At 39.1% G+C, this 16,958-nt stretch overlaps 1 protein-coding gene across 1 annotated transcript in view; it reads right to left on the bottom strand.

Moving 5' to 3' along the window:
- Positions 1–16,958, bottom strand: part of LOC123241891 (aldehyde oxidase 2-like) — a 109,828-nt gene that overhangs the window by 70,466 nt on the left and 22,404 nt on the right. Inside the window, exons 7-13 of the mRNA XM_044669392.1 lie at positions 16,539–16,628; positions 12,526–12,606; positions 10,292–10,436; positions 9,865–9,957; positions 5,990–6,141; positions 5,053–5,146; positions 2,719–2,828 (exon numbers count right to left, since the gene is read on the bottom strand). Coding sequence (XP_044525327.1) covers positions 2,719–2,828; positions 5,053–5,146; positions 5,990–6,141; positions 9,865–9,957; positions 10,292–10,436; positions 12,526–12,606; positions 16,539–16,628 — 765 coding nt within the window. The remainder of the gene's footprint in view (positions 1–2,718; positions 2,829–5,052; positions 5,147–5,989; positions 6,142–9,864; positions 9,958–10,291; positions 10,437–12,525; positions 12,607–16,538; positions 16,629–16,958) is intronic.

Here is a 16,958-nt window from a genome sequence, read left to right as displayed (position 1 = left end):
ACCTAGGTCACCTCATAAGATGAGTCCAGACACCCAGAAGTTCAAATTAGTGGAACCAATATTTATTTATTAATCTATTGATTAATAAATGTACCTAATGGCCAAGACAACCTTCCTAGTGAAAGCTGCACCAGACTGAAATTACAGTGAAGCTTTTATAGGGTTCAAGATACAAAGCAAATAATGTTCATTATTGAGACATAGCCTTGAAGTAAACTTTTATCATCTGGAAGTTGGTAACGCGAGACTTTCTACTGTATATCTTATCCTGGACTGTGAGGCAGATATAGGGAGTCATTTTCTCATGTGAATGTTATTTTGAGCTGTCTGACCTACACAGGAAGGCTCATTTCTGATTTCTACTTTTCCCCAGGGAAAAACAGGTTTTCTGGACAATGACTTAGTTTACCTCACTTCCATACTATTTGTTATAATGACACAGGTTATATTTTCCTAGTGGTCAACATCCTCTAGCACAGAATACTGATAGAGTAGCAGGCTTGGAGTCAGAAAGACCTGCGTTCAAATTTGATCCCAGACACTCTCTAGCTGTGTGACCCTGGGCAAGTCACTTAACCTCATTAGCCTTAAAAAAAAAGACCCTAAGGAATAGTTTCAAATGCATTATTATTCCCAACTATTATAGCCATTATGGATATGGTTGACAGAAAGCTGGTTTTGGAGCCAGGAACACTTGCAACTGCTTCTGTTATATCCCAACTGTGTGATCCTGGGCAAGTCATTTAATGTCTCAGTGCTCTAGGCAACTTTAAGATTATTAAGTTTCAGAGAAGGTGTGTACCTACACTGGTGGAAGGAGATTCCTCATTTGGGAATTCCCTATATTAATGACATTACAGGTCCAGTTCCTATTCCTATTATTTCTTCTAGTCCTCAAATTGCCTTTTCCTTCTTTGAGGATGGTTGAACCTTGGCAAGATTGATAATTCTTTAGGCAATTTATTTGAGTACAGTGCAGTCTGCCAAATTCTTTTGTTGGTAAAAAGTATTTTCATTTTCTCATTACCTTAAAGGAGAGGGGAGGGAAGTGAGCATTTATTTTGTGCCATTTATGTGCCAGGCATTGTGCTTTAGAAATTATATTATTTGATCCTTATAATAACCCTGAGGGGGTTGGTGCTATTGTTTCCCCTAATTTACAGATGAGGAAACTGAGGCAAAAAAGAAGTTAAATGATTTGCCCAGGGTCACACAGCTAAGTGTGTCTGAGACCAGAGCCAGTGCTTAATCCACTACACTACCTACTTTAATAATAAACCTATAGAAATTGGTGTGTTTTCAGGTCATGTCCAAATTTTCATGACTCCATTTTGGGGTTTTCTTGGCAAAGATACTAGAGTGGTTTGCCATTTCCTTCTTGATCTCATTTTACAGATGAGGAAACTGAAGCAAACAGGGTTACCTGACTTGTCCAGAGTCACATAGCTAGTAAGCATCTGAGGCTGGATTTGAACTCAGGAAGATGAATCTTCACGCTCTAGACCCCATGAACACTGTGTCACCTAACTGCCTTTCATAGAAATTTGTAGTTGGTGGAAAACTGAAGGAAGTGAACTCTCTTTGCAAGAGTTTCTAGAGCTCTTGTCTCTGTCTTGGCTCTGTCCATTCCTGACCACCTAGTGTTGAGAAGCCCTTGTCCAAGTAACTAGGGAGAAGATCAGAGCACGTTAGAGGATATAAACGATCTACAGAGACATGTGTTTGATGAGGAAAGAACTTGAAGTTTCCATCCATTGGATCATAGATTTAGAGCTGGAAGGGACATCAGTGTTCAATGAGATTAAGACTCATTTGTTGATGAAGAACCAGAAGCTCAGAGATTAAGGGACTTGTCTAGGGTCATACACCTCATAAGTTTGGAAGGCAGGATTTGAATCCAGGATTTCCTGATTCCATATCCATCCCTCTACTCATTACTTCATGTATCTTCAAGAGGAAAGTACCTTGTTTAAAGTTTTAAATGCTTGAAAAACAGGAAGGGCCCTCTCTGAGTTTTTCCTCATTTAGAAAATGAGTGGGTTGTCCGAGATGACCTCTAAGGCCAGCCTACTCTAAGTTTATGATTCTATCATTCTGGCTTAAGTGCCTCAAAATCATAATTAGTGAGCTTGTGTATGCATGTCTATCTGGGTTGTTTAGCTTGGTGGGTCAGAACATGCTGTTAATAAAATTAAAATAATGTATTTGGTCTCCAAATGGATCAGTTTTCACTGAGAAGCCTTATTCTAGAACCAGATATTATTATTATTTTTTAAAATTCTTACCTTCTACTTTAGAATCCATACCATGTATTGATTCCAAGGCAGAAGAGTGGCAAGGGCTAGGCAATGGGGATCAAGTGACTGAGGTCAAATTTGAACCCCAGACCTCCCATTGCTAGGCTTAGTTCTCAATCCACTGAACCCCCTAGCTGTGCCATAAGTTTAATCACTGTCTCCACCCTTGTTCATAAGAGGAATGAGGCAAGAGAGTGTGGATGAATTTTTTCCGACTTACTGGTGGAAAGGCATGCCCCAGTGCTTGCTTTCATGACTGTGACCTTTTTACATTGAAGTAATGCCTGATTTGTTATGACATAGATATTGTGTGATGTTATTGCAAAGTTGTCCTTCCTTCGGTCTAACTTAGTTTTTCAAAAAAGTTGAGATCCAAGTTTGTTAAGAAAACTCTGTCAAAAAAGGGTCCCCCCTTTCCTACCTTATCAGAGTGAGGTATGTGCACAGACTCCAAAATTTCCTCAGGCTTCAGGTCAGCATTTGCCAAACCAGCAAGAAAATTTTCATTTAAAGGAATTTGACGTCTTCCTTCTGGAGAAAAAAGCAACATTTCTTTCAAGAGTGTCAACAAGTTAAAAGAGCATATACATATCAACTGTAGAAGTGAATAGTAACTTGATGAGGGCTTCCTTGACGCCACCAATCAATGGTGATTATTTTCTGTGAACCTCATAGAGCACTTAATTTGAATTTCTCTGTAGCACTTGGCATGTACTATATTATTTTATATCACTATTTACTTTGTATTATACCACAATCCCAGATGAATCAAAATTGTTTGATCCCAAAGGGCAATGGAAAGATGCATATGTACAAGCCTGATCCACCATCTAGATTACGAGCTTTAGGAAGCCTAGTTTCAGCATGGCATGGTAGTTAAAGAGCTGGCCGCAAAACCAGGAAGAAAATCTGACATATATTGACTGTGTGACCTTGGATAAGACTCTTAACTTCTTAGTGCTCTAGGTGATTCCAAAAGTCTATAAGTTGCAGAGAGGGGACTGGTTTTGCCTTGGTCGAGATAATTTCTCATGTAGGAGTTAGTTCCTTTTATCAGTGAAATCACAAATTCATTCCCCAGTACAATAATGTCCAGTGGCTATAATTATGCTCTTCACCTACTAGGTAATTTCTTGTTTGTTGAAGGAGAAAAGGAATCTTCTCTCTGTTATAGAGCAGTTTTCACAACTTTTTTAAAGTACCTTTATCAGTTATATAAAATATATGCCAAAGGTTTTATTCTCCAGAGATATGGAAAAAGATCTGTGGAAAGTCCAAATGGAAGAGGCATTCCCTTACATGTTGGGATCCTCCAGATTTCCTGTTTCTGGACAATATTGTGCTGATTGCTTTTAACTCTTGAACTCTGTAGGGCCTTCTCGATCAGCTTCATGGTTCCTCAAAAAGAGATCAGTCTAGAAAGTCAACTAGGAAAAACCAAATGGACGAAGAACATCTAATGGCCAGTTTATGACATGAAATGGGGTGAGTGGCTCATTGAGTTATCTCTCAGTACACATGACTTGCCTATCCATCTTCAGAGCCAGTAATGAGCAGGGTTCAGAACTGAACAGGAGAAGAATGGGATATATCTCATTTGGAAAATAATATAGAGCTTCCCAATGACTCTCTACTGCCAAAATAGATTTAAAAAAAATCCATATTCTGGAAATAGGTCTTGATCAATGACACCTGTAAAACCCAGTGGAATTGCATGTTGGCTATGGGAGGGGGTGGGGGAAGGAAGGGAAAGAACATGAATCTTGTAACCATGGAAAAATATACTAAATGAATTAAATAAATTTTCCAAATTTGAAAAAAACACATTCTCTTAGTATTGCCCTTTATATATCCTTTTCTCCTATTAGAACAGAAGCTCCTTGAGTATAGGGATAGTCTGGTTTGTTTGCATTTGTATTAAAAGTGCTTGGCACAATGCCTGTTATATAGTTAAGTGCTTTAAAAATGTTTAAATGAATCATTAAGGGGCAACTAGATGGCACTGTGGAAGTCAAGAAGACCTGAGTTCAAATTTGATCTCAGGCACTAGCTGTGTGACCCTGCACAAGTCATTTAACTTTTTCATTTCAGTTTCCCCAAGTGAGCTACAGAAGGAAATGGCAAACCACTCCAGTATCTTTGCCAAGAAAACCCCAAGGGGATCATAAAAAGTTTGACACTACTGAATGACAACAACAACAATTAGGTAAATTAATTTGCTATATTCATTGGAAGGACAAATATCAAAACCGAAGTTTAAATATTTTGTCTACATAATAAGAAGATGGCACTCATTGGAAAAAACCCTGATATTGGGAAAAATTGGAGGCAAAAGGAGAAGGGGATGGCAGAGGGTTGAGATAGATAGATAGTGTGTCATTGAAATAAAGCAATGAACTTGGACAGACTTTGGGAGAAAGTAGAGAATAGAAGAACTTGGTGTACAATAGTCCATGAGGTCACATGGGAGGAATGCATGCTCTCATTTCTCCTTCATCCCATTCTTTGCTAACCACCCTTCGGTTCAGCTCATGAGGGGCTTCAGGCAAAATGCATCCTCAATGTGCCAGGGCAAACTATTCATCGATTCTCACAAAGAGCTTAAAGCTTATCATCACATGCCACTCTTGCCTTCTGTGGTGTAGAGAATTAGAATGGAACTTGCTGGCTTAATCAATTTTTCTTCCTCTTTCTCTCTCCTCTTCCTCTTTCTTAAACCAGAACAACTGCTTTTACTCAGTTTGGTATATCTTACCTTTGGATACCAGATTCAGGATGGTGTTTCCCACAGCCAGGATTGGGTTCAGATCGGAATAGCCGTGTCGGCTTATGATGTGTCCACCTAAGGACTAATACAAGAGAAATTATTTTCTCAGTCTCAGTCACTGTGCCTGAACATATTTTTAATGTATCTGAGGCTCCAATTCACTCTCATAACCCCAAACATACATGCACACAAACAGGTGCTTAATAATTATTTCTTGAACTGAAATTGTAGCTTAAGAGTTGGCTCTTCTCTTTTGTTTACAAAAGGCTCAACGTGAGTCCAATGAAGTGACAAGAAGTTTGAACTTAAAAGTTGTAAGCCTGATGGTAGTTCATCAATTCTTTGACATTCTGGCTTCAGCTTCTCCTCCTCGGTACCATTTCTTCATCTGTAAAATGGATGCTTTGGACTAAGACTCTTTCTATCTCTGAAATCCTGTGATTGCTAGAGAAACCGAGTCCTTTGCTTCCTTATTTACCCAAAGGAGGGAAGCAGTGGTAGTGTGAGTGAGGACCCTTCCTATTGCCTAGTTTGAAATTAGAAGGGATCCTTTAAGGGGTGAGACTGACCTCAGTGCACAAAGCTTGGGGACCCAGCCACACAGATGCTTGTACACACAATGATCTATTATATAATTTTATATTGCCTACCAAGTATGACCAGCCTCTTTGTTTTGTTTGACTACATTTACTTGCTACTAGGATTTTTTCTTCTTGGTTTTTAATCAGAGTGAGAAGAGGTTAACAACCCCAATAGATGGTTATTGTTTAAAAATGCACAGAAGAAAGTTCAGAAGGAAGCATAGACAATTAGGCTAGCTTTGAAAGTATTGTGTGGCATTACTAAATACTTATAAATAATAAGCAAGTAGTATGAAATGTATTTCACAATTTTATATACAATCCTCATTTTGTGTGGAACCTACCGCCATGTTCCTGATCTGTTGGCCAGCCAAACTTCTCAAGTGCTTTAAGAGAGCCTGGTATGTCTGTGTCTTTTTCTCTGGAAGCTTGGAGACCTCATCTGTTAGGATCTGCTTCACCTGGGCCAGGCTGCAGCCAGCTCCGATGGTCAGCCCTGAAAGCAAATCATTTTCATCAGCAAAATATAAGCCCTGATTTAAAAACAAAAATTTTATACCTTAGAGGTCATCCTGCTTAAACTCCCTAGTTTACAAAGGAGGAAAAGACTAGAGTTGTCCCAAGTCACAAAGCAAGTTGGTTGCATAGCTGACCCTAGAACTCAGCTCTCCTGAATCCAGGCCTCTTTCTACTTTCCCATACTGAGTCATGCATAGCTTTCATCTTGTAAATTTAGGGCATGAAATCAGATGGTGTTTAACAGATGGTAAATAAAGATTACACAGGGTGAATGAACTTGGTGTAAACTTGTTCTAGACCCAAAATGTTGCAAGAGGCATGCTTTATAATAAGCCCCCCAAATGGGTATAACTTTATGTATTGATTTTGGGACCTGTTGTGAATTTTTTTTTTTTACACCCTTGTACTTCGGTGTATTGTCTCATAGGTGGAAGATTGGTAAGGGTGGGTGTTGTGAATTTTTTAATGTTTTATTTTACTTTTCATTAACAAGTTAAAGTGTTCAAGTACAGAATGAAGAAAAAATTTGTAAGGAAAAGTGATTTAAATGATTGCAATGTCTCCAAAGGATTGTGTGTGTTTTTTAAGTTTGTTTAAAAAGAAAAACCCAATTTAACTTTATTAAAATAGTATCAAAATCATCCTATGTTCCAAAATACAACTCTAAATTTTTTCTATGTATTTATCTGGTTTTGTTGTTGTTATCATTGTCCTTATTTATATTGTTGTTGTCAATGTGCATATCATCCTTTCCTTCACTGCCTCACTTCATCTAAGTCTCCCTTTATTTCTTTGTTTTATTTGGATAACCCTAAACCAGTTTAACTTAGACTCTGTCCTGGAATACAGGGCTGTCATAGGTGAGTTTCCCTTATCTTGCCTGGAACTAGGCTAAACTGTATCAGGACCTCCTGTGTTCTAGACCCAACTCTCTCTCCATTGTACCACCTAGTTGTCTTGAGTTGTTTTTTTTTTTTAAACTCCAAGCCAGGGGTGATCCAGATACCTGGGCAAGGAGTTTTGGGCTATCCCAGTACCAAATGGACTGGCACAGAACCCATGCTATCAGTCACTCTTATATTTAGAAAAGGGTCTTTAATACATCTGAGTTGTTGGGAGTAAATTTACCAAAAACCAACCAAGAGGTAGAGCCAAGATGGTAAAATAGCAGGAAGAAGTATAGTCAAACCCTTTCCTCAGAAGTTCTCCATATTGACCTAAAAATGTGCCAGACAAAGCCTTGATCAGCTAATCAAGGGAAAAAAAAATCACAGTGAGTCATATTTATGACCGAAGTTTTCAAAGGGAGAGAGGCAAAGACATCAGTGGACCATAGAAATGGGGGTCTAGTTAAGATTAACAGCATGAAGCATTCTAGTACAGGGACAGGCTGTGCATGAAGGCAAAAGGAGGTTTCAGATTGCTCACGGAGGGACGTGACCTCGTTTACAATATAGGAATAGTTTTCAAATGGAAGCTCTGAATCATAGGTCCTGAGTGACTAAGCAGGAGACTTTCACTTAGGTGTGGCATTCCAGGGTAAGGAGTGTTGTAGACCCTAGGCTATGTACTGGGCAAGAAGCAAGTTCAGAATGAAGTAGCTGCTTGGTTGACTGAGTAGCACCCCAGGAACAGAGTGGGATCTCACTTCTAGCCTTTAGGCTTGGAGAATCTGATGTCTGCAGAAGAGCAGTCAAGGTGGTTATCCCAGACACCAAAGGGGAACCTCTTGTCCTGGCACTGAATTTTTGGAGTTTTCCAGATGCCTGATTGTGACTGAGTCTAGCCGTAGTCTACTGGAATTCTATCTGGGACAAGCCTGCAGTTGTGTTCCTCAGACTGAAATACAGATCAGGAACTTGTAGAGCTCAGATCAGGAGGGTAATTTGATAACCTGTAGATGGCCCAAAGGATAATGAAAAGGTTCACAATGAACATAAGTTTTAGTTTATTTCTGATGATAGAGAAGTAGCATGTAAAACATCCAGGAAATGCATGATCACAGTCAAATATAAACAAGGAGAGGATAGACTGGCAATCTGAGTACCCTTGGGACATTCAATTGGTCTCCATGATACTAAGAGAAGCAGAGAGTCAGACTTGTGTATAAGAAAATATTACTCTAGCAGCCTTGTGGAGGAAAGATCAAAGAAGGGAGAGACTTGAGAGAGGAGGAACAATCAAGAAGCTAATGTAATGGCTCAGGCAAAAGGTGATAAAGACTTCAACTTGAACAATGACCATGCAAATAAAGAGAAGTGGATGAATGTGAGGGATGTCATGAAGGGAGAATCTATAAAACTTGACAATTGACTGCATATGTGGAGTGAGGGAGAAAGAGTGAAAAGTTAAGGATCATGCCAAGGTTGTGAAATGGAAGAAGGGTGAGACTGTTGACCAAAACAGAGAAACTAGGAATAAGGGAGGGTTTAGGGGAAAAGGTAATGATTTCTGTTTTTGGTATGCTCAGTTTGAGATATCTACAGCACATCCAGTTATAAATGTCCAACAGGCAATTGGTTATGCTGGATATGTAGATCTGTGAATCATCTGCATAGAGATGATAATTGGAACCCCTGCAGTTGATGAAGTTGCCAAAAACAAATAGTGTAGAGAGAGATGGTAAGGGACCTCAGTTCAGATCCCTGGGGAACAATCACAGCCAAGGGTGGAATATGGATGATGACTCAGCAAAGGAGATGGAGAAAGAGATGGCACTTGAACTAGATCTTGAAAGAAGATGCCTTTTGAGTAGAGAGGGGAGATTGTTATAGCTACTTTTTATTTTTTAAAGGAAAGGATGCATGAAGCTACAAACATTTGACTGACAGTTATTGCCAGTAAAAGGGAAGGCAAAAGATCAACGATGGGAAGACTGATATTACAAATATGCTTAAATCTAGAAAGGGAGAAGCAGGATGCACTAGAGAAGATGTCCAAATGTTCTTCAGATTCGCCAAAATCATCAAGGATATTTTTTTTAAACCCTTAACTTCTGTGTATTGGTTTGTAGATGGAAGAGTGGTAAAGATGGGCAATGGGGGTCAAGTGACTTGCCCAGGGTCATACAGCTGGGAAGTGTCTGAGGCCGGCTTTGAACCTAGGACCTCCCATCTCTAGGCCTGACTCTCAATCCACTGAGCTACCCAGCTGCCCCAAAGATATTTTTATTTTCAGTCCCTGTTGAGTTTATTTTCTAATTGGTATTCCTTCCTTCCTAGGGTTGCCATCGATGTTTAAGAGTCAGTTTCCTGTAGGACTTTTAAAATAATGATGTGGACATTTTCTTAAATTCCCAGTAAATATTTTTACTATGAACTTTTTTTTTTGTGGCACTGATACAATATGCCCATAAAGTCTTATGATAAGATAAGTGCAACAGTCTTAGTAAGTGTAATTATGAAGATAAAAAATGGTATACCAGGGCCAAAAGCTAATTATACCCCAATGTAGTTGGGAAAAAAAGTCAGTGTAGTGAGTCAATGTCCTGCCTCTTTAGGCAGAGAAGGAAATGGCAAGATTTGGGCTGGGTAGATTTGTCGAGAGCAGGACAGGTCTGTAAGTAAATAATAATACCTTTGATCCAGAGAGAAGTGGGCTAAAAGTTATGAATCATCACAGTAATATTGATTTCCTGAAGTTATCATCAAGGATGGTCATCATATTGAGTAATATTCTAACAGGAAAACTAGAAACTCACCATCACTTGTATAAGTCACCATACTTAGCTCAGAAATTCTGGCTGGGGAGAGGAGAACTGGGTGAACATGTCCTTGGGATTTCATTGCTGGTCCTAAAGGAGGAATACATTTTAGAGAAGTTAAGAGGGAAAAAATTCTTTTAAGTAAAGATTTTGGCATAAAATGATCTCATGGGAGACAAACAAAGTGAACTTTCAACTATCATTTTTTTCCTTGGAAACTATGATTTAATTGTCACAGACTAAGCAGGTGGCAGGGATCTCATTAGGAGACCATGAACAAATTATTTAGCTTTAAAATGGGTATAATAATAACTACACCATTCCCCTTACCAGGTTGCTGTAAGGAAAGTGCTATGTAATTTTGATGATGATGATGATGATGATGATGATGATGATGATGATGATGGGACTCAAGTCTACTTACCCACTGAGGTGTTCCCCATGACAAGAGGAGATTCAGGATACTTTACTTTCAGCTCCAGAAGTTCCTTTAGGGTTGCAGGAGAAATCCAAGTAACCCTCTCACCATAGAAAGTCAGAGTTTCTTTATTCAGATTATCGGTCATTATCTGTGGGAAAACAACAATCAGGGAGGGGATAATGTTTTTTGCAATTAGATTATATTCTCAGTGGTCCTCTATAGAGAATAATTTCAGGGAACTCTCCAATCTTCCAGCCCCTCTGGTGGCTGTTTTCTGAAATTCAATCTTCAAAATTTCATCCCTTGAGCTTGGAATCAATCTCTTATCTTTTTCAGAGGGCAAGATTTAAGGGGGCTACATGGTGAATCTTCAGAGGGGACAGACAGCAGATTGATTAAGGAAAAGCTAGGCATCAGACTGAGGATTCTGGAGACTAGCTTTCAGGGGCCTCACAGTTTTGCTTGGGGGTATCCAGATCAACAAGGATCCAGTGGGAGAATTTCTATGAATAAATGCTAAAAAATGATGCTCCTGTCAGTCAACCAGTGTTTAGTTAAGCACTTATTATGTGCTAGGTACCATGAAAAGAGCTAGAGATACAGGAAAAGGCAAAAAATGGTACCTGCCCTCAATGAACTCACATCTAATGGGGGAGACAACATGCGACCCATTACTTACATATGGGTTATAGAGAGGGCAAAATGAAGGTAATCTCTCTTTAAACTTTTTTTTTGAAACTGAAATAAACTTTGAAAATGAATACAGCAATTTTTAGCTCAAAAGGGACATTTCTATTTGGGGAAAATCAAAGTGTTACATTTTAAGAGAAATGAAATGTTACAGCTTGTGGGCCAAAATTAAAAAATTAAATTAAGACTTAAAAAAAAATAAAATGTTACCAAGGAAATACAGATCAAAGTTAAAGGGTCACACATTATTCAAAAGAAATCCCAAGTGATACTGGCATCATGATCTCTCGGAAGTGCCCAGAGGTAAACTCGAACATTTTCAGTAGACATTCAAGTAGTTTTTTTGGTTAAAAAAAATTTTTTTTGCATGACTGCCATTGTTGTCCTTATAATCATCTTCCTGGTTGTTCTGGACAGACATTTCTCTCTAAGCATTCCCTCCTCCTTTTCTTCCTTCTTTCCCTCCTCCTTTTCTTCCTTCTTTCCCTCCTCCTTCTCCTCTCCTTTCTCTTCTCTCCTAGAAATATAATCTCCAAGGGAAGGCACTAACCTTAGGGTGGACAGGGAAAGCCTCCTTTTAGAAGGCAGGATTTGATCTGAGATTTGAAGAAAGCTAAGAAAGTCAGGAAGAAAAGATGAGGTGGAAAAGCATTCCAGCATGGTTTTGGGAGGAGGCAGGCAGGGAAAAGGCATGGAACCAGGAGATGGATTGTCCTGTACAAAGAACAGCAGGGAGGCTTCACAGGATCGTAGAGTGTGGGGTGAGTGGAGGGAGTAAAGTAGAAGTAGAATGGAAAGGAGAGGGCCAGTTTGTAAAGGACTTTAAAGGTCAAATGAGGATTTTATATTTGATCCTGGAGGTAACAGAGAGTTGCTGGAGTTTACTGAGTAGGGGAGTGAAACGGTCATATTGGGGGTTTAGGAAGATCCCTTTGGCAAATATAGCAAATATATTCCCTTAAAATTGACATTCCTTAAAGCAGAGCTTCTTAACTCAGGGACCATTCTTTTCTTTTTTTCTCTTAAATGATTTGTCCAGGGTCACACATTTAGGAAGAGTCTGAGACCAAATTTGAACCCAGGACCTCATGTCTCAGACCTGGCTCTCTGTCCACTGAGTCACCTAATTGCCCCCTCTCCCTCTCCATTTTCCTTTCCCTCTCCACTCTCTCTCTCCCTCTCTCCTTTCCTCCTTCCCTCCCCTCTCTTTCTGTCTCTCTATCTCTGCCTCTTTCTCTGTCTATGTCTGTCTCTCCCTCTCTCTTCTCCTTCTCTCTTTCTCTCATTGTATTTTGATAATTCATTTCATTTATATTTCATTTTATGCACTTAACAATGTTCGGAGAAGGGTTCCGCAGGCTTCACTATGCAGCTGAAGAAGGTCTAGATGCCAAGTGGAACAGCCTGCCCTTGGTGAACTCCAAGTATGGCTCTTTATATATTTATGATATTATCAATTACACAGGAAAATAAGATGAGGAAGCTTCATACACTTTCATTTGCTATGCTGCTAGGCAAACAGAAGAAAGAAGAGCAACATATCTCACCAAGAGTTCTGGGGGGAAGATGAGCTCCTGAGTTGGATCCAAGGGCTGGAACTCTTCTTTTGTGAATAGTTGGGTACAGATCTTAAAAAAAGAAAGTAAAATTGAGTCATTTAAGTCCGGATCTATGGGAAAGAAGAGTATTGTTCTTACCCATAATAGTCAAAATGAGTATTATAAAAGAATCTCCAGTTTCCTTAACCTCTTTTTTTTGGTGCCTTAAAATTTTTTTACATTTTAAATTAAAAATAAAATTTAAATTAATTAAATTACAAAAATTTTAATTTACAACATTTTTTAAATTAAAAAAATTTGGTAATATTTTGTCCCCCTCCCCATCCCAATTACATGTATGCTTGCCCTCTTGAAGAAAAAGTTCAAAGACTCAGTGGAACATTACAAAACAAATTCATTTTATTTTTTATTTTATTTTATTTTATTTTTTTTTTTAATTTTTAAACCCTTATATTCTGTGTATTAGTTCCTTGGTGGAAGAGTGGTAAGGGTAGGCAATGGGGGTCAAGTGACTTGCCCAGGGTCACACAGCTGGGAAGTGTCTGAGGCCAGATTTGAACCTAGGACCTCCAGTCTCTAGGCCTGGCTCTCAATCCACTGAGCTACCCAGCTGCCCCCAAAACAAATTCATTTTAGATGAGAAATTTGGTAGTTATAATAGTTAGCATTTATATAGTCCTTTACGATGCCATACTTTATTATCATATGATCTCTACAACAACCCTGGGAGATAGTTTGCTATTATCATCCACATTTTACATATGAGGAAACTGAGGCAGATTGATCAAGAGACTTGCCCAGGATCACACAGCTAGTAAGTATCTTAGGTCTGATTTAAATTCGGGTCTTTCAGATTCTAGGTCCAGTGCTCTAATTATGCTACCACCTCATTGCCTCACTTGGTTGATAATAAAGGAAACATAACTTCCCCACGAACATGATAAAAGAAGAAAAGTCTCCTATGTATCCCTTCTTCCTCACATACTGTCGGAATGTACGCACATGTTATTTTTATTCAAAGATAAACAAAAGCACCACCATTATGGGGCTTTCTTCCTCAAACCCAGCACAGTTCTGCTACTAATCACTCCGTTTAACTAGCAAATGTGAGCAGGAGCTACTTTCCTTTCAGAAATCTAAGAAAAATTTGAAGAGTGTCCAGAGCTGGAATGGACTTCAGAGGCCACCTAATCAGCCCCCTCATCGTACCCTTAGGAAACAGCTCTGGGGAGCTCAAGGGACCTCATCAAAGTCACAGAGGGAGTGTTGTATCAGGGATCCAGAACCCAGGTTTTCAGGCTCCTGAGGCAACGTCCTTTCCACTGAACCATACGAGTTTGATCTCTTGGAGATCTCTTTAGGTTTTATAACATAAACTTCAAGATATACCAATTAGAAATCAATTTTTGTAGCATAAGCTTAAAGATCAGTATTAATCAAAAAAAACAAATTACCATTTATTAATTGTTTACTATTGCAGGGAACAGGGGATACAAAAGTAACTCCTTGCCCCACAAAAGAACCCCAGTTCCTGCAAAAACTACCTATTAATAATTGTCTAAAATAAAATAATAACATTGTCTTATTGACATCTAGACCTCTTGACTATAACATGATCATTTCTTTGTGCTTGTCCAATTTCTTTGGAGATGTAACCTTTTGGGGGGCAGTTGGGAGGCTCGATGGATTGAGAGCCAGGTCTAGAGATGGAGGGGGCTATTCTAGCTTCAAATATGATCTCAGCTTAGCTGTGTGACCCTGGACAAGTCATCATTCAACCCTGACTGCTTAGCCCTCACTGCTTTTCTGTCTTGAAACCAATAAACAATATTGATTCTCAGATGGAAGGCAGGGGCTTTAAAAAAAGAAGAAATGTAACCTCTTGGGACAGGGCAAGATCCCCTTGGCAAAATGGAAGTACTAATGTGAGCCTCCATTCCAAGCCCTGGGAAGGACTTGCTGACACAAATCTGTTAGGAAATGCTTTGTGTGAGGACAGATTGCTACAGAAGCATCACCTTCCCCAGGCTGTGGCGAGTCCAGAGTGGTGCAATGAGGATCGCTAGCACACACTTTCCCCTTCTCTGCTTCCCACCCTGCTCCATAGAGGGTCATAAAAGATTCTTGCCTCAGGCAAAAAAGTTTCAGCAAAAATTTCACCAGGAGCTATTCCCTTCATAAGTTTCCCTAATCGATTTCCTAGCTTTGAATTATTGCTAACCAATGGATTTGGTAGCTAAGTGGTGCAAAGGACAGAGTGCTTGGATCTGGGACCAGGAAGACCTGGGTTCAAATTTGACCTCTGATACTACCGAGCTGTGTGATCCTGTGCAAATAGTTTAACTTTGCCCCAGTTTCTTCATCTGTGAAATGAGCTGGAGGAGGAAACAGCAAGCCACTCCAGTATCTTTGTCAAGAAAACCCCAAATAGGGTCATGAAGAGTTGGACACGACTGAAAAGACTGAGTGAGCAACAACAACAAATAAGACATCATTTTATATATCCATCTAGCTTTTTTTAAAACCCTCACCTTCCATTTTAGAATCAATACTCCATATTGATTCCAAGGCAGAAGATAGTAAGGGCTTGGCAACTGGGATTAAGTGGCTTGCCCAGGGTCAGGGGGAGGAAGTGTTTGAGGTCATATTTGAACCCAGAGCTCTAATCTCAATCCACGGAGGCACCCAGCTACTCCCTACATGCATCTTTTTTGTAAACGGAAGCCTTCTCTAGTGTGGGAAGAGGAGGGAGGGTGGGAATTTTAAAGAAACAAGTAAACAAATTAATTAATTAAAACAGCAATAACAACATGCATTTGGTTATGCATGAATTCCACTTGGCCCAGCTCAGTGTTCTTTCTACCCTTTCACACAATAAGGCACCTGAACCCCTTTCCCCAGAAGAATTCTCAACATCAGGCTCCATTAATTGGCTCAAATTGATTTCCAACTCAAACAAAGTACCAAGATCCTAGTTGTTGGTAAGCAGAATGGTTGTGTTACATGGTGGACATGACAAGAGTCAAGAGATTTGGGCTTGAATCCTGACTGATATCTATTAATCATGTGATCACAGGCAAACCTCTTAATCTCATCAGCAAAATTGGGGGAGAAGGTCCAAATGCTCTCTAAAATTCTTAAAGTTCCAAATTTCTGATCCTATGATCCCTCAGGTCATTTTAGTTGCCTCTAATCATATAACCCACAGGGATTAGGGATCTGACATGTCTGAGGTGGAGATAGGTAGTGTAAACAGAAGACTTGGGTTCAAATTGTACCTCTTGTTCATATTAACTATATGACCCCTGAACATGGGCACAACAGTGACCTTTTCTGAGCCTCAGTTTTTATCTCTATGCAGAATATAACAGAGACCTGTGATTCAATAAATCTAAAGGAACTGCCAAAGTCCAGAAAAGTTTAGGTAATTTGCCCAGGATCATTTAGCTAGTGTTTGTGTAGGAATCTGAATCCAAGTCTTCCTGACTTCAAAATGAACACTTTATTCATTGGTCAAAGTAGCGCTTTCTTCATCTAAAAAATGGGGTTGTTAATATTTGTACTACCTACTGTGAAGCTGAAAATTGATTTCCATTCTATTTTTAAGGCTTAGTCCAGCTAGATTTAATATTGCCCTTGTAAAATCTTTTCTCTTGTAAACTTTAGTCACCACTCACATCCATCCCCAAGAAACTTGCCCAAAGGTCACGCTTTTGTATCATTTCCTCACAGAATTGTTCTTGTGAATTATTATATACACCCAGTTGAGATGGCCCTCATTTCCCTTTTCTGAATGAGTTTTTAGCTCAATATTGCTTGAAACTTCTTGATTTTTAAAAAAGTATGGGTGAGAATAAAAAGAATAGAATAAAAATAGAATAAAAAGAATAGAGAAATCAAAGCTAACAACATTGCATTTCAGCTCTGGTTCCACCTCCTCCTCCATTACCAACCTGTAAGAAATAAATATAAACGAATGGGGAAAGGTGGGAGTAACTTACATCATTTTTCTGATGAGATGATAAAGTTGAATTTCCTTCTTGATCCAAACAACATTTTTCTGTTCCCTTCATTTGACAGCAGTTTGACTCCTAAAAAAAAAAGTGAAATCTTCTGAAATAAAATCATTGAAGCATCTAAATAGAAATTCATCTTTAAGAAAATTGAGCAATTTATAATAAAGGAATAGACTTGGTTAGCTACTTACTTCTTCTATAGGGGAACTTAATCAAAAGGACAATTATGATGGCCTTGTATTGAAAAATGTAGGAAACTAGCTTTTAAAAGTTCATAGAGTCTCTCTCTCTCACTCTCTCTTTCTTTTTTTCCTTCCTTCCTTCCTTCCTTCCTTCCTTCCTTCCTTCCTTCCTTCCTTCCTTCCTTCCTTCCTTCCTTCCTTCCTTCCTTCCTTCCTTCCTTCC

Source organism: Gracilinanus agilis, chromosome 3 (genome assembly GCF_016433145.1).
Source record: "Gracilinanus agilis isolate LMUSP501 chromosome 3, AgileGrace, whole genome shotgun sequence".
Classification (NCBI taxonomy): domain Eukaryota; kingdom Metazoa; phylum Chordata; class Mammalia; order Didelphimorphia; family Didelphidae; genus Gracilinanus; species Gracilinanus agilis.
Note: the sequence above shows the minus strand (reverse complement) of the source record. Positions and strands in the feature narration are given on the sequence as shown.